This window comes from Galleria mellonella, unplaced genomic scaffold (genome assembly GCF_026898425.1).
Source record: "Galleria mellonella isolate WM207_F2 unplaced genomic scaffold, CSIRO_AGI_GalMel_v1 utg424, whole genome shotgun sequence".
NCBI classification, from domain to species: Eukaryota; Metazoa; Arthropoda; class Insecta; order Lepidoptera; family Pyralidae; genus Galleria; species Galleria mellonella.
Window position 1 is genome coordinate 2,545,733 of NW_026442097.1, and position 25,156 is coordinate 2,570,888.

Here is a 25,156-nt window from a genome sequence, read left to right on the forward strand (position 1 = left end):
AAATAATACTAACATATTATCTATACAGTAAGCAGACAGATATGACAGTCTATCTACAATAGCAGACAAATGGGAGAGGCTACGTTCAGCAGTGGTCATCAGCCATTAACCGCTGATAAAACAACTACACGTATGTGATATGGATTAAATGTAGACTAGGTACTCTTTGTCCCCGTCAATGAATATACACCGGTCACGCGAACAAAGTTGCGAGTAAAAGCTACTTTATACTAAGAATTAAAATACCATCACCAATTCAGGTAGTAAATAAAGTACTTAAAAAAACTTGATTTGGAAATTAATTTTTCACTAGCTTTTAACCTGCTATTTCGCACGCGTAAATTTTAGAAATAGAAATAATTAGATAACGTATTAGGTTAAAATATATGCCACATTTTAAGATAGATCTTTAAGAATACAGCTGTGAAATACATATTCAATTTAGTGCAATAGTTTTTACGTGATGCCAGAACAAACGTACAGACTGAGAAAATCTGTTAAAATTATTGTTTTGACTTCCATTGCTCTTATTAAAACCTTTTCATTTTTTTTTTCAATATCTTCCATGTACAGGTGTCGTCTAAATATAGTTTTATTATATTAATAAGAAATGACATACTATGAAAAAACATACAACGAATATTTAACATACGTAATACAAAACTCAAATTGGTATAATAACGTATCCCATGATCGGTTTGTTTGAAAATCGAATCCGGGATCTTTTTAATATACATAAAGCTATGTAGTTATCATTGCATTAAGAAAGTCCAACAATGGATTGGGAAATTTGTACTGGTAAATTTTATTATTAATTTTCTTTAAACAGTTATACACTAAGTTGCTATTATTTATTCAAAACTGACTGCCCATTAAATGGAAAAAATAGACTTCATTATAAATACGGCACATTGTATAAATACACCACACACACATACATATACACACTCATCCATTCCACAGTTTTTTTTAATGAATGATAATGGAATGGCAACCCCGCTTGCGCTAACTGTACACACTGGCAGTGTACCAGTGAAAGGATGATAGGTGAGAATGAAAAGGCAAATCAGTTAGCCCATCGTGATGAATACACCGCGAATTCAGCACGATGATTTCCAGGGGGAACCACGGGTAGATCAAACTGACAGGTTATATTGCTTGTAATGGGACTGGTAATCTGTATTACTAATAATCCCTCCCCCCTTGCATTCCATAACTATAAGACGACAATTATACAAAATTTTTTTACTTGCGATTACATCTGTGTGACCTAAATATTTATATCCAAATGTCTGAGACAAATAATAGTCTGTGTTCTTCTTCATCCCAAATAACACGTGTACATACTAAATTTCATGACAATTAAATTATTAGGGAATCAATAGGTAACTAAAAAAACTTACTTTCATATTTAAAATATTAATAAGGATTAAGTTATTAATTTATGAGTATGATGTAAGGATACAGAAATGACACATTTCACTCTTTTACCGTAACGACTCTGTATTTTCAGTTGTCCAGTATTATTATTACCAGGAAAAAAAATTATATCGTTTGTTTATTAATTGAACGTCGGACATTAAGGAAAATATGCCATAGGTATAATAATACAAACAAGGTATACTGTTACTTTAAGAACAATTATAAGCACCTTGTATTCTTGTAATTATGATTTCCTACAATAATACTGAACATCATTATTATAAATCAATTCTCTAAGTTTACGTCTTAGATTTATTTTTATTGTAGGTTATATTTTATAAAAATAACATTTATGTTTCTTATTAAAATTAAATACAAAAGCAATTAATATTCTACCAAATTATCTTTATAAATATTTTATAAATGCAAATGGTAGTTTAGTATTTTTGTATACAGGCAACATTCCATCTGCCAAGAAAAAAAAAGAAACAGTCGGCCACGCTTGCTAAAGAGATCTTTTCACATTTTCGGGACCTATTTTCCCCCTTTTTATTTATTTCAAATATTGCTGTAATCAGTTCACAAACAAATCAAAACACACAACTATCTCCTCAAAATTCACAATGGCAGATCTAGACGATTTCTTCGCTAAAAAAGACCGTAAAAAATCGAAAGCAGTGAAAAAGTTCGCTACTGCTGACGAATTAGCTAAAAAAATGGAAGATACAAAACAGAAACCCGAGGTGCGGCCGAAGAAAGAAAGACCAACGCAAGAAGGTGACGAATCAGCACGGGCTGGGGTGAGTTTTTCTATGAGAATACCATAAATACGTTTCCTTGAGTTGGTCATCTGTCAATTGAAAATCACAATGGAAATCGTAATTTATATGAGTTATTGACGTGATATCCTGTCGTTTTGTTCTTGAACACACCTTTCATCATTTGACCCAATTGAATTAATTAACTCATGTTTTACGGGTTGTATTATACGTCAATGGTTATTTGTCAGTTACCATAACCTAGAGTTGTAGGTCATGGCATTTTTAATGATGACTTTTTTCTTAAATTATGTACATAATTGACTTTAATAGATTTTGTATTATCCTATATATTACATTATGACGGTAGAATTTAGGATTTAGAATTCCTTTACACAGGGTTGCCAACTTTTTTATTTTACCCTAAATTTGAAAGATTTTTTTTGCAAATAATAGGTTAGTAATTCACACTAATATTTTGTAGTGTTGCAATATTTATTTAAAATATAAATAAGTCTATAACAAAATATAAATAATACAAACTAGTTACAGTTATAGACTTTTTTCATTAAACTAATTAACATTATACCACAAGAAAAAAAAATGGGTTTCAACTGTAACAAAACCAGTTATTTTGATTTAAAATCTATAAACTACTGAGCCGAATTTGATAAAATTTCTATAGAACCAATCTGTAAGTATATCCTTTCAATTGAAAAAAACAATTTTCCAAATTTGTTTACAACTGAACTGGTAACAAACATAAAAAAAAAGTAATGTATGTGGTATTTTGAATGGAGAAGACCATGGTGCTTTTTATCCCACCTAATCAACATTTTCTGGTCACTTAAACAAAAGTACTGGAAAAGATTACTAAAAAAAAATTTTTTTTATGCTACTTAGAATGCCAAACAAGCTTACGGCCTACCTGGTAGGAATTGGTAACTGTCATCTATAGACAACAGTACCATAGACATGTCACCCATGATATCCTTCATGTGTTGCTATTTCTAAAAACTAAGTTCTAGTCACCTTTGTACTCTGTAATTTTATTGAATAAACAAATTAAATGATAAATATATCATTAATGTGCTTTGTTTTGTGTTCTTATCATGTTCAGTAAACAATCTTTACAAATATACATATGATAAATGGAGCAAAATCTTGTTTGAATGGTACCCTTACAACGGGCAACGAAATAGAGGTTGGCTACCCAAAAGATAGGAGGATGAACCTAAACAAACTGTAGGTTACAACTGGAGAAGAGCTTATTACAGGAGGTCTTTGTTTAGAGACACACCAAATTTTGAGACATTATTAAAAAAAAGAAATTTTAATAAAAATCATACATACATATCTAATAATATATGAGCTAATACTAAGGAGCTTCGGGATATAAAAGCTATTGTATTGTTTTATACTAAAATACAAAGTTAATCCAGCATTAACTGTCCACTGTTGGACATAAGCCTTCCCCATAAGGGAAGTTTTAGCAGTTGCCACACTTGGCAGGCAGGTTGTCAACCGCAGATAGGCTTTTAGAGATGTTTTAAGAGGGATACTGCTGCCCATTCCTCGTCCTTCTTTAGTTGCCTCTTATGCCACCCACAGGAAAAGCACATAGATAGGTATATATATAAATAATTCTCAGAAATGTCTGTCTGTTTAATTGTTCTGGTATCACACAAAAACTATCATATAGGATGTGTTTTTTATATTTATATCCTTATAGATATATCTTTAAAGTCTGGTGCATATTTTATATTGATATACATTCTAGTGAAAATAGTGGGCAAAAAAAATAAATTAATAAATAACTTTTTTATATTTTTACAGGAAGAGGAAGAGTGGAAAGAATATGAGGAGCCAGTTAAAGACTACACTGGCCTTAAGATACAGGTGTTGCAGGGCGGCAACGGAGCGCCCGAATCGGGCCGCGACAACACATCCGAGGACTCCGCCCCCGATAGTAGCAAGGGCAAAGGCCCCTGGAACAAACCTGTAAGATTGTCTATCTGTATTAACAACTATTTCAGGGAATCAGTGGACCGTTCCTTATGGCAGTCTATGGGGGAAGTCTATGTCCGGCAGTGGCATATAATAGCTGAATTGATGATGATGACGATGATTAACCACTATATAAAAACGTCAAGCCTCACAAAGACTGCAGTATGGGGTTCTTCAATAAGGGTGCATTAAGATTTCTTCAGGATCGGCAACACGAACGTGACAACCCTAGTGTTGCAGGCGTTCATAGGCTACAGTAAACATTTTTTTTAATGGGTGATAATGGTATGGTAACCCCGTCTGCGCTATCGGTATACACTGGCGGGGCACCAGTGATAGATGACTAACGAGGATGAAAGCAGGTCAGTTAGCCCATCCTGACGAATTCAACTAGAATTAGCCACGATGGTTTCCAAGGGGAAACCTTGCGTGGAGGTCGACCTGACAAGGTATATTGCTAGTAATGGGGCTATTTGACCTCATTACTAACAATCCCTTTCCCCCCAGTGAACAGTGCATTACACTATTGGTCGCTGCAGGTGGAGACGGAGGTGGCGGCGGCGGCGCCGGCGCCGGTGCCGGTGGAGCAGCCCGAGAAGAAGGCCACGTACGTGCCGCCCGTCCCGCGGCAGCGCGTCGCCGAGCCGCTGCGCCGGAATCAAGCTGTTAGTTTACAAATGATCAGCTGTTCAAAACTCTTTTCAATTTACTTCTAAAAGAGAGAGATTATCATTTTCTAAAAAATCACATATAAAATGCTATAAAATAATCGATCAGTTGAATTGGCTGAAACTTTATGAAGGTATTTTTTTTTTGATGGGTGAAAATAGTATGGTAACCCCACCTGCGGTAACGGGATACGCTGGCGGAGCACCAGTGAGGGGTGATAGATGAGAATGAGAACAGGCCAGTTAGCCCATCATGATGAATTCATCAAGAATTAACCATGATAGTTTCCAAGGAACCGCGAAGTCGACCTGGTTGGGTATATTGCTAGCAATGGAATTCTCAGTCTCCATTACTAACAATCCCTTTCCCCCCTTTATGAAGATATTAGGTACATAATTATCATTGAAGTATATAATACAATATATGACAGAATGAAGATGATTCATGAATAGTTCCAATGGGAATGATATACGGGAGCTACATAGTTAAAGGCAGGCAACACCGTGGGAAATGGTTAGTTAAAAATAAAGATGTAAGCTTATTTCTCATGTTCTGTAAATCCAGAATGGAAGTAGTAGATAATATCGGAACTACATGAATATTTTACCAGAGGGAGACTGTACAAAAGTCGTTTGCTTGGGTACCTCTGTCCTATTCGTGTTTCTACCGTGAAGCGTTGTGTTTGCATGGCTGTGTTTCGGTTTGAAGGATGGGATATGGCGTGAATTTACAGGGTACAGAGGTCAACTTTTTGTTAGCTAATTGTCAAATAGCTGATTCGTTTTTTTTTATCAATGTTCTATATACTTATGTACACAACATATCTATATTTAGTCATTTAATATATAAAATGTGTTTTTACGAATTAAAAATATGTAAAAATTATAAGACAAAACCAATATAGAAGTTATAAACGAAACACTCATAACTATTTATCACGCAAAATTGTATGAAAATGTTGATCCGCTTCTTTCGAAGCATTTGTATGGAGACACTCTATCTATATAACGTAAGGTTGCCACATATGCCCCCTGTACACTATGGTGACTTGTTTATGTGGACGCCGCAGAAGCACGCGCCGGACATCCACAACGACGACTCGTTCCCTGTGCTGGGCCGCGGCGGCGGCGCGCGCCGCGCCGGCTGGAGCACGGCCGGCGCCGCGCCGCCGCCGCACCACGCGCCGCGCCAGCCGCTCGCGCTCGGCAACCGCTTCACCTCGCTACAGGACGACAGCTAGCCAGGTGCCGACACTCCTTCAATCGCACATTAATCCAATCGATTGAATTATTAAATACACTTAACCAATCATTCTAGTACAACAAGTAATAATTTAAAAAATTACTCAATAAAAAAGTAATTGATTAAACAAGCAGCATTAAAACTTAAATCATACTAAATGGTTAGTAAATCAAATTATAAATTCATCATTAGTACAATCAATAAAAATATTCAATAAAAGATTTATCATTATTATACAAACATTAATTCAATCGATTAAATTATTGAATTAAAAAATAATCAGTCATTGTAATAAATTAATTTTAATTTATTGAATTTTTCAAGCAACAATATACCTCAATAATTAAAGTAATCACATAATAATTATATTGATTGAATATTGAAATTAAACAATTCTTTTATCAGAATTCCACCAACTAAAAATAAGATTAAATTGTCTTTTTTTTTCAACAGGTAACAACAAGCAGCTCTGCAATGCGAAGAAGTGAAGTGAAGTGTCAGTAAGGACTTTTAAGCGAAGTCTGGCGCATACATACACACATACATAAGTCACAGTTCAGAACAGTGCATTTCCGAATTCATAACATTGCCAAACTCACGGCTGTGGACAGTTGCTATAATAAAAAATAAATAAAAAAAACTATTCTAAATGTAATTAAAAATAATTTGTTTTCACATGGAAATTGTTGATAATAAATTTCCTTTGCCTTGGTTTTTTATAAACATAAAAATTGTAGACAATAATTATAATGCCTGGGAACGTGCTTTTGACACAGATTTTTAAATTTGGAACGTGTTGTTCCTTTAAAAAGGGAACACGAATTTTTAAATCTACGTCAAAAAGGGTATTTTAACATTGGAATATGGCAACTGTCTAAAAAAGGTGTATAAGTATAAACGGAAGTGTTTGCAAAAAAAAAAAAAAAAACTATTATAATTGTTATTTTTTATGTTTATATATAAAAAGGCCGTGTAACGAACGACGTGATGGACTTTTATAGGAAAATTGGTGTAAAATTTTGTAATAAGCCGATAATTTGCAGTTAAGTGTAAAGATCAAACGAGCGCGGGTTGTACGATGGAAAATTTATATTTACGGAAGATATTCATATAAAACTCGATGTTTGGGTGATAGATAAAGTGGACCGTCTTTGGTTACCTATAATGTACATTTGTTTTAATATTGCTGTTATATTTATCGGCGAATCATTCAGAACACGTTGTAACATAGTAATAAATTACGTATTTAAACCGATATGGACTTTTTATTTTTTTTTCCTAATAAAATTGACGCTAAGGAAAGATGTTTTTTTTTATGGGTGAAAATGGTATGGTAACCTCGCCTGCGCTAACGGGATACGCTGGCGGAGCACCAGTGAAGGGTGATCGATGAGAATGAAAACAGGCCAGTTAGCCCATCATGATGAATTCATCAGGAATTAACCATGATAGTTTCCAGGTTTAGCGCGAGGAGGTCGACCTGGTTGGGTATATTGCTAGCAATGGGATTCTCAGTCTCCATTACTAACAATCCCTTTCCCCCCAAGGAAAGATGTTAACCATTTATTTCCCTATATAGTAGATGTGCCCCTTTAGTTTCCGACCACAGAGTAATTACTGCCCTACTCAAATTTACAACTTTATCTTATACTTATTTTTTTTTTTATTTATACGTATGTTTGATTATGTGTTTTATGTAATTTTAATGTAGTAAAGAAAAAAGGTAGTTGTTGGATAAATCCGACTGAGGGATATATACCAGAGGGAGACTGTACAACAGAGTATATTGTTTCGTCCATGATACCCCCATGCGTTGCCATTCCTGAGGACTCAGGTGTTATTTCTCTGTACCCAGTAAATTCACGCCATATCCTACCCTTCAAACCGAAACACAGCCATGCACAACTGTTTCACGGTTGAAACACGAATGGGACAGAGGTACCCAAGCAAACGACTTTTGTACAAAGTCTCCTTCTGGCGACTGTACCTTCGCGACCATCCGAGACTATTAGGTATGTTTATTTATTTATTTAAACTTTAATGCACAGTGAAATTATGTACATATGGCGGACTTGACACCGGACGGTGTTCTCTGCCAGTCAACTATTAGGCGAACAGAGAAATAAGTAGGCGGCGCATTATTGAATAGAGGAAATATAAAATGTAATATTTAATATATGAATATATTATAAACATATAAATAGACTTTAATAAACATATACATAATATAGTAAATAAATAAATATATACATGAATAAATAAGTGATTTTTACTGTCCATTTCGTTCTTATAGCTAATAGAAATAAAAGTACAAACTGTTACTCTATACTATAATATCGTACTACTAGATAGCGCTGCTAAAAAAATATGGGACATGACAATATTATAAACTTTAATAGTATTTAGAAAATATTGCCCATAGGAAATATTTTTTAAATGTAAAAAATAGGCGAAATGCTATATAAAATTATTTATATAGCATTAATAATAGTTCCAATAAAGAAAATTATGTAGGTTATGCGAGCCAATATGATTATATGATTCGAAACGTTTAATGAAGATTCCAGATGTGGATCCTAGATGGCGCTACTATTAGTATTAGAGAAACAAATGTCGCATATATCCAATAAAATATGTAATTCATTATAAATATATCAAATTTTTAAGCTAAAATATAGTATATTCATAAATAAGTAAGTATTATTGTAAAATATACTGTTTTGTATATTAAAAAAGAATGTAAAGTATAATATTAATGATACTACCTGAAACGCGCTATTGAAGTATTTGAGTTTGTAAGTATATATACAATTTGTAATGCCCTTACAAATGTACTTGCTTCGGCAATACATATACTAAAATTGGAACGATACAGAGAAGATTAGCATGGCCCCTGCGCAAGGATGACACGCAAAATCGTGAAGCGTTCCACATTTTTTTGACATATGAAATTTAATAAAATAAAAATTCTTGATTTTAATACATATGGTAAAAAATCTGTACTAGTTTTTGTTTTATCTGAATACATTTATTTCGTAAATATAAATAATTTACGATTATTTAAATTTAAATCATAATAAATAATTAAATAGTAGACCAAAAGCAAAGAGCGGGGTGAATAAACTCGCAGTGGGGGGCGCGGATCATTTGTCTAGTAAGGCAAATGGATCATTGTCTAAATAAATCGTACGTAAAACTGGGTCAGTAACATATCTGGTTATAAAATTTATTTTAATAATATTATGCTAACAACCTTTTAAAAATGGGTCACAATTAAGAGAGGGACGTGACCCCACATAATTGTTTGGTGCCCCCGTGAATATTAATTTTAAACGCCCTTATAAAATACCTTAGACTTTAAAAAGGTTTTATATTTACTTTCTAGTAAGATTTTACTCACTTTTACATCGTTTACTTTAAAATATTTAATCACTGCGCTTCGGTTTGATATACTTACTGATTTGTAGGGCTTCGCAAAGTTGTGTGTTGGGCCCATCAAATATTTAGACTGTCTTCCTTCAGAGCGGGTAAATTTTTCTGTTTTTCTCAGATTGTGTTTAAATTTTTGGATTTAAATTATCGTGTAATTTTAGTTTAATGGTGATCGCTACTGAGTACTACGGGGTGAAAAAAATTTAGTTTTATGTTATTTAAATTGTCTGTATAAAAGTGACGTGGGGTGCCCCAGTACCCCAACCATTTGGATGAATGGCGGTCCTCTACTGCGTGTTTTTCAAGGCACTTCCTTCCACTCTTTCGAATCTACTTCCAGCAGCAGTATTTCCGAACCGATACGACATTATACCCTTCAAGAAAAGAGCATATTCCTTTATAAAAGGCCGGCAGCACACCTGCAATGCCGCTGGTGTTGTGGGTGATCATGAGCGGCGGTAGTCACTTACCATCAGGTGAGCCGCATGCTCGTTTGCCCCCTGTGTTATAAAAAAAGTACCTCAAAGTCAGAATAGCGTAAGTATTATTCTATATGTATTGATTATTTATGCATTTTTTATTTATTTATTCTTTATTGTACACAAAAAATTACAACATATAATATATATAAAATAGAGATGTACAACAGGCGAGCTTAACTCTGTAAGAGTTCTCTTCCAGCAAACCCTGAGTGGAAAGGAGCATTAATTACTAGCGGGCAGTGTGCGTACAATAATAGAAGGAAACATTATAGATGTTTCTATTAAAAAATAATAAATATGTTGACATATATAAGTAACTCACATATAGATATATACATAAACATTCTTTATTTATTTGTTCTTTTATTTCAATTTATTTTTTTACTAATTAGTTTTTAAAGAAATCCTTTACACAATATTATTTTTTATTATATATATATATATATATATATATATATATATATATATATATATATATATATATATATATGTTATTTTTGAAACATTGTTTTAATTTAATATTGTTCATCACGTTGCACCGTAAATTTTCTGTTATTCCTGTCTACGGTCGACTGGTAGATATTGCCATATGGTGTATTATTATTAAGCCCGCCTCTTGTACCAAACATTTTTTGTAATGTGGTCAAAGAAGAATAAACAAATAAATAAAACTATACTGTGTATTTCAGTAATTTGTTTTTATATAATAAATTACAGTTTTTTTTTTAATGGACGATAATGGAATGGTAACCCCGCCTGCGCTATCAGTACACACTGGCGGAGCACCAGTGATGGATGATTGATGAGCATGTAAGCAGGTCAGTTAGCCCATCGTGACGAATGCGACAAGTATTAGTCACAATGGTTTCCAGGGGGAACCGCGTGGAGGTCGACCTGACAGGGTTTGTTAGCAATGGGGACATTAGTCCCCATTGCTAACAACAGTGCCTTTCCCCCCAATAAATTACAGTTATTTTAGTACGAAATACGGTACCCTAGCACCCCTATATAGGAATAACTAGTACTCAAAGAGTGTAGCGTAGGGTTCTAGGGTTAATAAATTGTATTGAAACTAGAACTAGGTTTTGTTGGATGAAAAGAGGACATGGACAAAAGAGGAATATTTTTATATATTGTCAACAACAACAACATGGTTTTCTCTTGCCCGCCGGATGGTGTGTGAGCGGGCGAGGTAGGGGTCTCCCATTACCCCGGCTTCTACTCCGGAGGCGACGACCTCCGGGCTACTGGGTTTGCAGCCGGCATCTTGGTCTGTGTATGCCGGCGTGGTGTCATATATTGACGGTTTTTTTTTATAACACAGGGGGCAAACGAGCTTGCGGCTCACCTGATGGTAAGTGACCACCGCCGCCCATGATCACCCACAACACCAGGGGCATTGCAGGTGTGCTGCCGGCCTTTTAAAATGGAATATACTCTTTTCTTGAAGGTTATGTTGTCGTATCGGTTCGGAAATACTGACGGTTTATTTACAAAATACATTATCAGAAAATTGTGCTTCTGTACTACGAATGCTTCATTGAGTTAAATGCTTTATTACGTGCTCACCTAGTAAGTAAACACCACGTGTACTAGTTGTGCGCTCTGTAATTTATCACTAGATGTCTCTACGCGAATTCTACAGCGCGCTATAAAGATTCTCTCGCGAAGAATGACCTCTCTGCCGTCGATGAGTATCGGCAAGACCTTACTTCATAGGATCATTTCTATAGTAAGCTCTTCACCCAGAAACTCGCAATATGTGAGGGCACACAAGCCACGATGACGAGACGTGGCGCGGTACCCTGAGCGTGAGGCGGGCGATGGTGGTTCACCATCAGCCCTCGATGATCGTTCGCTCCCTTCGGGGAGAGTGGGGCACTGTCGCTTTCTGAGTGGTTTTTTTAAACTCTTTTAAATACTTAAAAATAGAAAAAATTAGTGAGTTGCTACCACTGTACTTATAACTAGCAACTCGCCCCGGTTTCCCACACGTGCAATATGTTTGTATAACTTTGATACTGTTCAACACATTGTCGAAAGGCTAGTATTTTGGCGGTATTATACTGTTTCGCCCATGATATCACCATGACACTCCTAAAGACTCGGGTGCTATTCCTCTGTACGATATAAATCCACTACCATATCCTAACCTTCAAACCAAAACACAGCCATGCAAACACAAATTACAGGCGACCTGTATATTCTGCTTGTGTGGTAACCCATATTATACAATAGGTAAAAGGAGAAATTACATGATTATCGTTACAAAAAACGGTTCAACTATTATAATAATGTTCAACTTAAATTATTAACGTCTATAACTGAATGCGAACTTTGTCCCAGACATACTAAGCAGTCAGAGGCCTGGGACGGAAAGCTGTTTTTTTTATTTAAGCTAATTTATTATTTTAGTTTTTTTATTTATGCCCTCACTGGATGTAATTTTACAAGCTTTCATTCAGTTCACATTTGTATTTATTTGTATAAGTATTTATGTTCAAGTAATTAAAATCTTGTAAATTAAATTAGACTTAAATAAATATACATACAATTTGGATATGCACAAGGAAAATGGAGGTACATGGGGGATACCAAAAGTTACTAGGCCATCATCGTTATAAATTAAGGGGGATTTTTACAAGAAAATAATGTGGGCAAATAATACAGACATAAACATATAATTTGATAGAATATTTTTAATAAAAAAATCTGTAGCTCTCGAGCTACATCAATGTAAGTACAAAAGGAACGTCGTGTATATATATATATATTGAAACCTTATTCCATCAATTTCTATTGTGACGCGCGCTCCACACCACATCCAGACGTAACGCTTCGATCTCATCCTCCGTCAAGTCTATTACATCTCCTTGGATAGGACACGTTTCCTCAAGTAATTCGGGACGTTTCCAAGCTATGATCTTAGAGGATTCTACCGATTCCTGCACCGCCCAGAAGTTAGGTACTTCATAGCAGTCGATTTCTTGTCCATTCATTGAGAGTTCTGGAGTAGGCACCGCCTTTTGTTTTTCTGCCTTCGATGTCGAGTCAGCCTCTACTGAAGCTGTGCAGTCCGAAGCTTCAGCCTTGCCTGTGAGCTTCTTAGTGTTATCAAGCAGTTTAAAAAGACTGAGATCCACTCCAGTAAATAACCTGTATCCATTGTTCTTTATGTAATTAGCAGATGCCAAGTCCATGAACACAATGCGTCTAACAGATATACCGCTTACTGAGGTATTTACTATCTTCCAACCAGTAGTTAGTAGTTTCGGATGAAAGCGTTGAAGCATTTTCAAAACTCTTTCTTCTTCCAGGCATCCTAAATTTCGGGACTTCCAAGCCATTTTGATAGATTTTAGAAGATTCTTGACATCTACCAGTTTCAGCCTGATACCTTTAACGGTTGACTCAGTAAGGGTTTGATTAAGCCAATTCTTTGTACCTTCATCATCACAATGAATATGAATGGCTCCAGATGTCACATTCATCATGTTGAATTTAGGGAGAGGATCATGCATTGACTCCAGTTTGTTCCATAGAATTCCCTGGATTGCAAAATACTCCTCCTCTCCCAACATTTGTTCAGGGAAGCTTTCGGCAATAACGGCTAGTTTTATAACGAATGGTGCCTTCAACGGGCTGGACCCAGAGCCTTCTACAGTTTTAGCATTGACCATCCCAATTTTCATGTCGTCAACCTTCCTTGTCGGGTTTACTTGCTCAGCTGCACCATTCTCCTTTGACTGCTCCTTCCGCAACCTTGCCCTCTCGCGACGTTTGCAGCCACTCAATTTCTTTTTTTTGCATCGCCAGCTCTGGCTTAGAACACCATCAGCCCCCATGGCAACAACAGTCTCACTTGGTAATTTCTTAATGAATTGTACGTCCAAGAATGCTGAATTATTGCCAGGTTGCAACAGTTGATCTGCCTGAGCTGAGACCTTCCTTCCTAAATCATAGTTTGATTCCTCAAGGTTTCCACATCTGCTGGTAGTGGCACCATTGTGGTTTCCACTACCATTCTCCAGCAGTGGTCCCTTGCAATGGAATCTGCTACCAGACAAATTGCTGAATGGCTTTGTTTCTCTTGAGACTGTTGACATTTTCTTAATGAATTGATCCTGAAAATAGTGGTTTTTGTAATAAGCATCTTTCCATATTGCAAATTTTTCCTGAATAATTGCCGTTTTTTTTTTTATAATTCAATTATATTTAAGAAAGTAATTATTATCTTTAATTAATGTTTTATATAATTAATAACTTGTATACCTTATGATGGTGAAACATAACCCACTACATTTCTACAACATCAAACTTATAACTACACCAATATTTATGCAAATGATTGATTAATTGATTTCCACTTGGAGAAGACATAACAGAATATTAGTAATATTGTAGTCACACCAAAAATAAATATAATATTGCAGTTTATCCAGAGATCTACATTCCTCTAAAGAAGTTACTATGAGGTTGAAATTTAAGTTAGTTCAGGTCCCTTACCTAAATTTAGTATTATATATTTTTTTGTTATTTAACACTTTATTGCATGAACATTACAGGATTTGTTGAAGAATTTTCGATAAGTATAGTGTAGTACAAAAGGCGGTCTTATTACTAAGCAATCTTTTCCAGACAACCTTAATATTTTTAAAAACCTTCCTCCATAGTATTTTTTCTTTTTTTTTTTTTATTGTAATCTAAATAAATTACTAGGACTCATCATAATGAAATTTCTGAACCAGTGTTTAACTTTTTGTCTGCCCGAGTTGAATATATCTAACAGAAAATTTGTCTATTTTTTTTATTTATTCAAATGTATAACATAGACATTACACTTTAAAAGTTAAGTCTTTGTAAAAGATACTTAACCAATTTTAATATTTTTTTCAAAAGTCAGTGCAAACAAGTAGTTTAGAATATTTTAAATTAACTTGTCATTTAAATATTAAAGAAAGCAAGTAGCAATTTGAGGCAAGTGGTCAAAAGATTAAATTTAAAGTATTTAGGTACAGGAAAGTAGCTAAATTCTTTCAATTAATTTAATCTTTTATTTATTGATTTATTTATTTAATTCTTTATTGTACACACCAGTTATTTATAGGAATATGAATACAGTTATTTATAATTAATGTAGGAATGTTAATTAAAAAAAAAACTTTTTTCTATTGAAATCCCCTTTAAAGAGGGGCTATGTTCAGCAGTGGACAGTTAACTAATATGATGAAGATATTGGTTATTGGAGAATAATTTTAGTCAAGATAATTTTCTTTTTTATATTAATTAAATTAATAAATGAAAAATATAATGTTTTCAAATAAATACTATATGTCACTATTATGTTATGTACATAATTGTAGAGAAATTAAACATCAAAATTTTTAACTTGGCCTTAACAAAAAAAGAAAACATTCGAAAAAAAAAATATTAAAATATTCCCAACCTCATGAAAGATTTAAATATTAAGTTATATTACCTCAGTAGTAAGCCACGCCGTTTCTCGCTTTACTTGTGTTGGATAACTAAACCCCAAGAACGTTATATTTACCAAAACTCGAGATAAAAACAAATCAGTCTTTCCGCAGAAAAATATTTTTTCCACTTTTCTTAGAAAGCACGTCTTATAACCCAGTGGTCTTCAGACTCGTATTTCCCTTTATATTTATCAATTTTTATAAACTTCATTTAAAGTTTTTTTTTTTACTTAGAAAAAAGTAAAGATAAAACTTTTTAATAACAAAACATAAAGTTGAATTTTGACATTTCACCATATTACGTTAATTTGCGTCTTGACATTGACAGTTTAAATGACTTTGCATTCAAATTTGATTATTTAATTTATTCATAAGAATGAAAAAAAAAATAAAGGTACAAAACAAAACAGTACCTTTATTATATACCTGTAGACGGATCCTAAATATATTGGTCTAAGGTCCACTTTTGTATTCCCTAGTTATGTATTTTTTCTTATCTTGTTTTAAACCTTGTATAATTACTAAAATCTTACCCAATATAGCAGCTTATATCAAACAATCAAGGGTCTTGTTTTTGAATATTTGGATTATGTACAGATAACGTAATCTTTCTTGTCTACGTAATTTTCTTTTTAACAGACAAATTTCTCGTCTGTGGTAGTAAAATATGACCAGTGTTTTAATTTTGTCCTCTAGCTAATAAAACTGTAAATCCGCCTTCGCTATCAGTATACTTTGGCGGAGTACTAATTAAAGATGACAGGTGAAGATGAAGTAGGTCAGTTTTTTTTAATAGATGAAGATGGAATGGTAACAACGCCTACGCTTTCGGTATACACTGAAGGGGCCCCAGTAAGAAATGATAGGTGAGGATAAAAGTAGGTCAGTCAGGTCATCGAAAATAATTCGACTAGTATTAACCAGAATGGTTTCAAGAAGGAACCACGTGGGGATTGGTTCCATAAGGTTTTTTTTTTAATGAATGATTATGATATGGTAACCCCGTCTGCGCTATCGGTATACACTGGCAGGGCACTAGTGATAGATGACTGATGAAGATGAAAGCAGGTCAGTTAACCCACCCTGACGAATCAAACTAGAATTAGTCACGATGGTTTCCAAGGGGAACCACGTGGAGGTCGACCTGACAGGGTATATTGCTAGTAATAGGGCTATTTGACCCCATTACTAACAATCCCTTTCCCCCCTCAATCTAATAGGGTATATTGTTAGCAATAAAGCAGTCAAAACATATTAACAAACTTCCCCTTCCTAGTGACATAGTTTTTTATTGTTGGATGAAAATGGATTAGTAACCCCGCCTGTGCTAACGGTATACGCTGGCGGGGCACCAGTGAAGGGTGATCGATGAGAATGAAAACAGGCCAGTTAGCCCGTCATGATGAATTCATCAACAATCAATAATCATGACAGTTCCAGGGGGAACCGCGTGGAGGTCGACCTGGTTAGGTATATTGCTAGCAATAGGATTTTTAGTCTCCATTACTAACAATCCCTTTCCCCCCAGCGACATAGTTAAATGCAATAGAATGATTGGATAATGCATACCCACATATTCATAGTGCAATTATATAGCCACCAAAAATAAGTATTAATATAATCCATATTGCTGTTTAAAAATAAATACATTTCGTTTCAAGGAAATATTTTTATGAATTATTAATAAAAAACACTCACATTTATAATTAAATTTATTCTAACAATACATTTTACATAAAAAAATATATTACACTTACAGATAATAAACAAACATGAAGTCAGTGACAATTTCATGTTATAATCGGAATTTGTAACGTCTGATAACCCATACACTTAGATTATATAGATATAAAGAATCAAATGTCAAAAACGTGGGCAGCTAAATGAACATTTGGCTGACTCAATTTGACACAATTTTTTTTTAAACATGCCATTTCAATTATTTAAAAATGGAATTTTAAATCACCGCTATACTTGGATATAAATCAAAATAATAAGTAAAGGAACCATCGATACAAATGTTTATGTATCATTTACCATGTTTTTTTTTTTTATATATTCTTAATAATATATTATTAGAAATATACCACTTTCCACCAGGTGGGCGTCAGCTTGTTTGCCATTCTAAGTTGTACAAAAAAATTTTATCATTTCATTTTTCATTTTAACCATGGATAAAAAAGTCAACCTGTTTTTGGGGGAGCATTTGTATGGTGACAAACTATCCATATAATCTAAGCCCAGTAAGATGGGGAAACGGTTACATAAAATCAACATTTTGCATTATTGTTCATGAAACTGTCACCCTTTTGTCAAGCAAGGTAGTAGAAACAACTCAGATGTCTCTCTGTAGAACTATGAAAATATTTTTTGATGCTGGCGATTCTTTGTCTATGGACATAGGTACTTAAACATCATCCGTGAGCCCCACACTCCTTTGCCATACTATCACATAAAATAATATTTTTATTTTTTATGAAAGATAAGTCTATTTATTATCTATGAAGTCTGTTATTTCATATTCTGTTTACTTATATAATGTTTTAACAAAATGTGTATGTAAAAAAAAAAAAAAACTAAATAGATCACAGTCTGTGAATCCTTTAAACAATAATGCGAATACAGAAATGTATACTATAACATATACATATCTTTATTAAATGTAAAAAAATATGTAAGAGCTTTAGAAAAAAAAATCCATTTGTTTCAGCATCAAGCAGAAACTACTGCACCAAATTCTTACTTCTTCTATAAATAAACTAAGTAAAAACAAAGTTTTATCTGCCATTAGTCTTGCTGAGCGCGACCGGTATAAAAACTTGATACTTGGGCGTGTTCCCGCCTTTTTCTATGACCGCTCGCGCCAAAGAGAATGGATCTAACTTCTTTTTTACTACTAGGAATCTGAAACAAAGAGTAAGACTTTATTGTACAGTAATCTTAAAATAGGATACAGAGATTTTAAGAAAAGAATGAGTACAATAGCGGACTTATACCATAAAGTAATCTATTTTTTTTTAAACTAATTAATATAAGTTAAATTTTAATTAAGTTTTTCAACCGACTTCAAAAGAGGTCATTCTCAATTTTGCTCTTTTATTTGTCTTTTCTACTCCATAACTCCATTTTATTTATAAAATGATTTGGAAAATTCTCTTTTTATCTGAAAAAATATATTTTCCAATTAGTCCCATAGACATTTTATTAAAATTAATTTAGTTGTTTAGATTTAAATTGAAATAAGTAGTTTGACCATGACTGAAGTTAATGATTCTTTTTTGGAACAACTCTTTAATTATCACATGACTTTTATTGGTAATTTTCACAAAATAAATATGTCCCAACATGGGAATAAAATTACAAAATATATTGTAAAAAAAAAAGGACTTTATAATACACTAAAGATCCTGCCCGGCTTTGCACGGGTACATATAATTTATTTATAGGATATTATTTTTAAAAATAATATATATAGCCTATGTTATTTGCTGATAATGTAGCTTAATATTGATGAAAGAATTATTAAAATCGGTTTAATATTTTTTGAGTTTTATCCATTATAAACATACAAATAAATCTTTCCTTATTATAATATTGCTCTACAAGAGTGGAGTGACTGTAAACTAAAAGCTTTAGTGTCGAGTGACAATGTCAATAGTCAAGGGCAAGGCCATTAATTTAAAAGTCAAGGCTACAAATATAAAGGTCAAGGTTACTAATATAAAGATCAAGGTTCATAAGATATAGGTCAAGGTCAGACACAACAAAAGGAATGTCAGAAAGCCAAAGGTCAGGAATCATAGATCAAGGTCACCTGTCCTTATCGCCATAACTCCTCGAGGTGAGGCCCGCCCTCTGCGCGAGCTGGTGCAGCTGCGCGCGCTCCTCCTTGCTGAACTCGCTGCTGAAGACTAGGTCGACGTCGAGGGTGTCTGAATCACGGTACCGCTGCATCAGATCCTGGGCTGCGCGCCTCAGCTGCCGAATATCGGTGCCGATGCTGCCCAGACCGGCGCGGTTCACCTGCATCGCAATTATCATCATTCATTTAGTTCTTCCAATACCATTGATAGATGCTTGATATCAAATAGTATTATATTCTTTGACTAGCAATTCGCCCCAGCTCCGCACGGATAAATATAAAAAGATATATTAGCTTTAACAGACAATTTTTTAACACTTTCCGTTACATTATTACAAAATAATAAAATTATTATATATATTAATAACCTACATTACTTGCTGATAATGTAGCTTCATATAGGTGATAGAATTTTAAAAATCCTTTGACTAGTTTTTAGTTTATTCATTATAAACAAACACACACACAAAAATTATTAATGTTATAAAGTATACAGACAGAGCATCAAATTTTTTTTAATGAATGATAATTAAATGGCAACCCCGCCCGCGCTGACGGCATATGCTGGCGAGGCACCAGTAAGGGATGATAGGTGAGAATGAAAAAGCAAGTCAGTTAGCCCATCGTGATGAATACGTCTGGAATGCAGCACAATGGTTTCCAGGTACCACGTGGAGGTCGACCTGATAGGGTGTATTGCTAGTAATGGGGGAATTAGACTCCATTACTAACAATCCCTTTTCCCCCTCATTGAGGCGTTATAGGTGAGAATGAAGTCGTCCATGCTGGCAACTTTACCAAGTAATAACCACGATGGTTTCTAGGGGGGCCCATGGATAGGTCAATCAGAGAGTATTGCTGTGTGCTATTGAACTAGTGACGTGTACTATTGAACTAGTACCATTACTAATAATCCTTCACCCCTGTCGTCAGCTTGCCATTCTAAGTATGAAACAAAAAAGGTCCGATAATAGGCAATAATACAAACCATTTGTAAGTTAGGCTTGATGGGCTCGGCGATGCCCTGCGAGTCCGCGCCCAACCCGCCGCCTTTCCATCCCATCAACTTCATCATTCTGTAACGAATTCATTATTATTTTCATAATAATATAACATAAGAGACAACATAAACAGAGACAATATGGTCCATGAATGTGATAAATCGAAAAAAAATCCATTTTTCTACTGTCAATGGTTTGCTACACTCTGTCGCCTCACTTAGTGCTTTCAACCGACTTTAAAAAGAAGGAGGTTTTCAATTCAGTTGTATTTTGTTTTTGTTTGTTATCTCATGTCTCCATCAGTTTTTTTTTATTGGATGAAAATGGAGTGGTAACCCCGCCTGCGCTAATGGGATACGCTGGCGGGGCACCAGTGAAGGATGATAGATGAGAATGAAAACAAGCCAGTTAGCCCATCATGATGAATTCATCAGGAATTAACCATTATAGTTTCCAGGGGGAACCGCGAGGAGGTCGACCTGGTTGGGTATATTGCTAGCAATGGGATTCTTAGTCTCCATTACTAACAATCCCTTTTCCCCCCAACTCCATCAGTTGTAAACCGATTAAAAAAAATATTTTTTTAACCGAAAGGACATACTTACAGATTGTTCTCTTAGAAATTTTTATCAAAATTAGTTCAGTAGTATTTAGTTTTAAAGTAAAAATAACTAACAAGTTAGTTTAAACTATTCACGCCACGTTTGAAGGTTATTGGCGTATCAGAGAATGTAAATAATTTGGTAGCATACTTGGTAGCTACATTGTTTTCTATGCGGGCACCGAAGTCCTCCCTCTGGCCGGTGACATCGCGTACTGATATCCTCGCGTCCCCCTGCGCTATCCACAGTTCCTTCACAACTATACTGATTGATTCTTCACGCAACCTCTGTAATGAATCGGGAAACTTGTTTTAAATTATTATACACATAATCAGCAGTTCCTCTCTTACTTAAGTAAGAGATATACATATGCAAAGATATATAGAGCGTATAGTTTAATTATATGCAAAGCCCAATGTATATAATATTGGACGTTGCATATAGTTAATATATTTGCATGTAGATAGAATGAGTCGAAACGTTGAATGTCTCATTCCAACTCACGGACTCGCTAGTGATGTCAATTCTATTGACGAATCCACTTGCCACTTTTCTAGAGGGCCCCGCTCACATTCTACAGTGAGAATTAGATAATTTTGGACTGGATATGGATCACTCGGTCCCAAACTTGGCTTATTTAAGTTATTATTATAGGCTTATTTAGACTAATACAATGAATTCCTTATTATGGTAAATACATACATTCCATGCTAACATCTCAACAATACTCCTGGCTTCAGCCTTGTTGGTGCCTGTGGCTTGTGCTAGTAGCTTCTCATTCAGCAAAAGCGAGAAACAGTTGTTTTCATACACTGTTCTTAATGGGATCCCACACACTTGGCAGCTTGCTGAAATTTTTATATATAATTTTTTGTGAATTTAACCCTTCTTAATTGCATGTTTTTTTTTATTGGTGAAATAAATCAAGGAGATATAATATATGTACAAAATTAAAGGAAAAATGGTTAAAAAAATAAATTTGACAGCTATAGTTTTTTTTTCTGCATCATTAAAAAGGTATCCAGACACGATCAACTTACAGTGAACTTGTTCTTTTATATAATTTTTGGGCTTCAATGTTATGATGGAAATTTCTACCATTATGCAAAGAAGCGTAAAAATAAAACTAAAAATAAACTAACAATCAGTCAAAACAATTTTCACTTCCATAACACTTGCAGTGTTTCCACATTGGATTGCCAGATTTTGTGTAATAAATAAAAACTTGAACTAGTTTTCAAAAGAAAATTAATAGAATTGCAATAACTCACATTGTATATTTCCTAATTTACTAGACCAAGGCCTTATTAAGAGAACCATTCTGCCGAATGTCGTGTGAAACATTCTCTCGTTGAACATTTTAACATCAATACATTTAACTTTCTGCATTTCACTCAGATATTCATTAGCATCGATCACTTCTGAGGACTTTTTCTCGCATAATCTCTCTGGTTCCTTATTCTCATTGTTGTCCAATTGTTCTACATTACTATTTGTATCATTTTCAACGTCCCCGTGTCCTTGTTGCACAAATTGTATTTTAGGAGTCTTCTGCGGTGGTCCGTTTAAGATGACACCACCTTCTCGCTTGATACCTTTAGCTCTGTCCTCAGCAGCATCAGATGCGGACACAAATGTCCTTTGTAATTTAAATTTCTTTGCATTCCTGTAGTTTTGTGCCACCTGTAACATAAATAGTTACCTCTTTATTGAAAATTCAAATGTTTAGTAACTCAATATTAATTTTTAATTGTATTTCTAATGTGTAAGTAATAAGTTTTCCAGTTATTGAAATACAGTGAACACTCTATACAAGCAACTTATTTCAACTAATTTCAATAAAAAAAAATCTTATTGTGAAAAGTTACTTATAGGAAAAGAAAGAGTATAAAAATACTTACGTGTGGAAAATATTTTTACTTATTTCTTTTACTAACTAAGCTGAGTAGAATAAATAAAATAAAATATAAAGAATGTTGCTTATAGAGCATTCACTGTATAAATATAATTTGACATTTTGAAACTTTTACTCTGCCTCTTATCAGGTGTATATTGTATTTAATATGTATAAATTTTAATAATTTATTCATAGTTTTTTTTTTGAAGGATGAAAATGGTATGGTAATGGGATACGCTGAGGGAGCACCAGTGAAGGGTGATCAATGAGGATGAAAACAGGCCAGTTAGCCCATCATGATGAATTCATCAGGAATTAACCATGATAGTTTCCAGGGAGAACCGCGAGGAAGTCGACCTGGTTGGGTATATCGCTAGCAATAGGATTCTCAGTCTCCATTACTAACAATCCGTTTTCCCCCAATTTATTTATAGTTGGTAGGATGGAATGGTAACCCTATCTATGCTATCAGTATATGCTAGCACCAGTGAGAGATAATAGAAGAGGATGTAATGGTATAGTAATGGGCCACCATTGTGATGAATTCCACAAGAAAACTTAAGAATATTTTTCCAGTGGGACTGTGTGACCAACATAAAACATTATACCTCTATGAATGAAGCTGTTAAACCCTATTATATACTCAATAAAATATGTATTCAATCACTCTGGCCAGATCAGACACATCCTTTTCCTCTCACAAGAGGTAGGTTTATTTTAATGGGGGATAATGGAATGGTGGCACCACCTGCGCTATCGGTATATGCTGGCAGGGCACCAGTGACGGATGATTGGTAAGGATAAAAGGCAAGTCAGTTAGTCCATTATGACAAATTCAATGATAAATGAGTTGCAATGGCTTCCAGGGGTAACTGCGTCGAGGTTGGCCTGATAGGGTATATTGATACCAATGATGACTGACCTCATTACTAACAATACCCTTTTCCCCCTATTACTATAGGTGTTTTTTTAATGGATGATAATAGAATGGTAGCCCCACTCGCACTATTGGTATACACTGGCAGTGCACCAGTGAGGGATGGATGATAGGTGATAATGAAAGCAGGTCAGTTAACCCATCGTAATGAATTCCACTTGAATTAATGACAATGGTTACCAGAGGGAACTGCGTGGAGGTTGACCTGATAGGGTAGCAATAGAGCTGTTAGATCTCCAATACTAACAATCCATTTCCCCTCCATTACTATAGATTAGGTTTAGAATAATGAAGGTGTTTTAATGAATGCCTTCCATTAGTTGTAAGTTTTAATTCTATAACTAAAAGTATGGTTAGTGGATACCTTAAGAGACGTCTTGGTCGCTTTGATCGATGTTAGACACAAGTGCGACAAATCATCAGACAAACACAATTATTTTAATTATTCTTAAAATAACATAATTAGGTTAGCGTTACCTCTTGAGAAAGCCTGGCAACTTCTTGCATTACTTCAATGGGGTATCTGCACCCCATGAACTCCATGTTAGCGAAAACCTTCGCCAAACACACCAGCCTTTCTTCAGGATAATCATTTTTCCATCTCTCCATGAAAGCGCGTCTTAAATCCCAATGGTCTTCACTTTCGTGATCCTCCCTATACTTGTCAATACTCCAATTTGTATCAAAAGACATGTTTATGTCAATATTCTATGTTTACTACAGTAAAATTTTAATTCCTTCTCATTAAATATATAAGTAAATAACTGAAAAACTATACTAGAAGTAGGAGATAAATACATATCACAGATTAGTTATAACATGTGAGAGAGAATATGAGAATGACTGGAAATCTAAGCTGAAAATATCTAAGGCAAGAACAGGAAATACAAATTTTGATGTAAATGCACAGATTATTAGAGAGACTCAGAGACCATCTATGGACACCTTAGATTAACGCAGTACGTTACACGATATCTATGTTGAATATTTTGGTTAGATATAGATCAAATTGGAGGTAGATAAGTATAAAATCACTTGCGCGTCGAATAAATGAAGTGTCGCTAAAATCTCAAATCACCTAGTCACGTACTATTCGATCAACCGCATTCTTCGCATCAAATCAACAAAAATGTTAAATATTTGGACTGAAATACAGACGCGTATAAGAGGACAAACATGTAGAGCCTACGTGTACAGGTTTGTTGTTAATTCTTCCTTCTGTTTTCTCAACAAGTATCTTTTATTTCATTTTATGCCCGTTTTTCATTTATTAAATATTATATTACATCAAATGACTTTTAGGCTAAAAATGTTTTCGATCAACCCTTATTTTTCTTAATGTAAATTTAAGTTTATGAGTAAAACAAT

At 34.3% G+C, this 25,156-nt stretch overlaps 3 protein-coding genes and 2 non-coding genes across 6 annotated transcripts; 3 read left to right on the top strand and 2 right to left on the bottom strand.

Annotated features, from left to right (window-relative positions):
• Positions 1-1,882: 1,882 nt before the first annotated feature.
• Positions 1,883-7,353, top strand: LOC113515988 (protein CDV3 homolog). 2 transcript variants are annotated; one of them, XM_031914484.2, is made up of 6 exons: positions 1,883-2,222; positions 4,017-4,181; positions 4,727-4,852; positions 5,926-5,971; positions 6,024-6,100; positions 6,552-7,353. In XM_031914484.2, the coding sequence occupies exons 1-6, from the start codon at positions 2,046-2,048 to the stop codon at positions 6,600-6,602; spliced, it is 642 nt and encodes a 213-aa protein (XP_031770344.2). In that variant the 5' UTR covers positions 1,883-2,045; the 3' UTR covers positions 6,603-7,353. The 2 variants fall into 2 exon arrangements, with proteins under 2 accessions (XP_031770344.2, XP_026756117.2); XM_026900316.3 differs by having other exon boundaries at positions 5,926-6,100; positions 6,552-6,690.
• Positions 7,354-8,929: 1,576 nt separating this feature from the next.
• Positions 8,930-9,036, top strand: LOC113516278 (U6 spliceosomal RNA). The gene has a single exon (XR_003402228.2). It is a non-coding gene; the product is annotated as a U6 spliceosomal RNA (small nuclear RNA).
• A 2,678-nt stretch (positions 9,037-11,714) lies between these two features.
• LOC113516260 (small nucleolar RNA U3) lies at positions 11,715-11,912 on the top strand. The gene has a single exon (XR_003402225.2). It is a non-coding gene; the product is annotated as a small nucleolar RNA U3 (small nucleolar RNA).
• Positions 11,913-12,695: 783 nt separating this feature from the next.
• Positions 12,696-15,797, bottom strand: LOC113516143 (uncharacterized). The gene is made up of 2 exons (XM_026900523.3): positions 15,492-15,797; positions 12,696-14,136 (listed from the first exon to the last, which is right to left on the bottom strand). The coding sequence occupies exon 2, from the start codon at positions 14,116-14,118 to the stop codon at positions 12,802-12,804; it is 1,317 nt and encodes a 438-aa protein (XP_026756324.2). The 5' UTR covers positions 14,119-14,136; positions 15,492-15,797; the 3' UTR covers positions 12,696-12,801.
• A 1,386-nt stretch (positions 15,798-17,183) lies between these two features.
• On the bottom strand, positions 17,184-24,699 carry LOC113515964 (uncharacterized). Its single transcript, XM_026900277.3, has 7 exons — positions 24,266-24,699; positions 22,226-22,637; positions 21,657-21,802; positions 21,105-21,241; positions 20,340-20,427; positions 19,304-19,512; positions 17,184-18,393 (listed from the first exon to the last, which is right to left on the bottom strand). The coding sequence occupies exons 1-7, from the start codon at positions 24,479-24,481 to the stop codon at positions 18,267-18,269; spliced, it is 1,335 nt and encodes a 444-aa protein (XP_026756078.2). The 5' UTR covers positions 24,482-24,699; the 3' UTR covers positions 17,184-18,266.
• Positions 24,700-25,156: the final 457 nt, after the last annotated feature.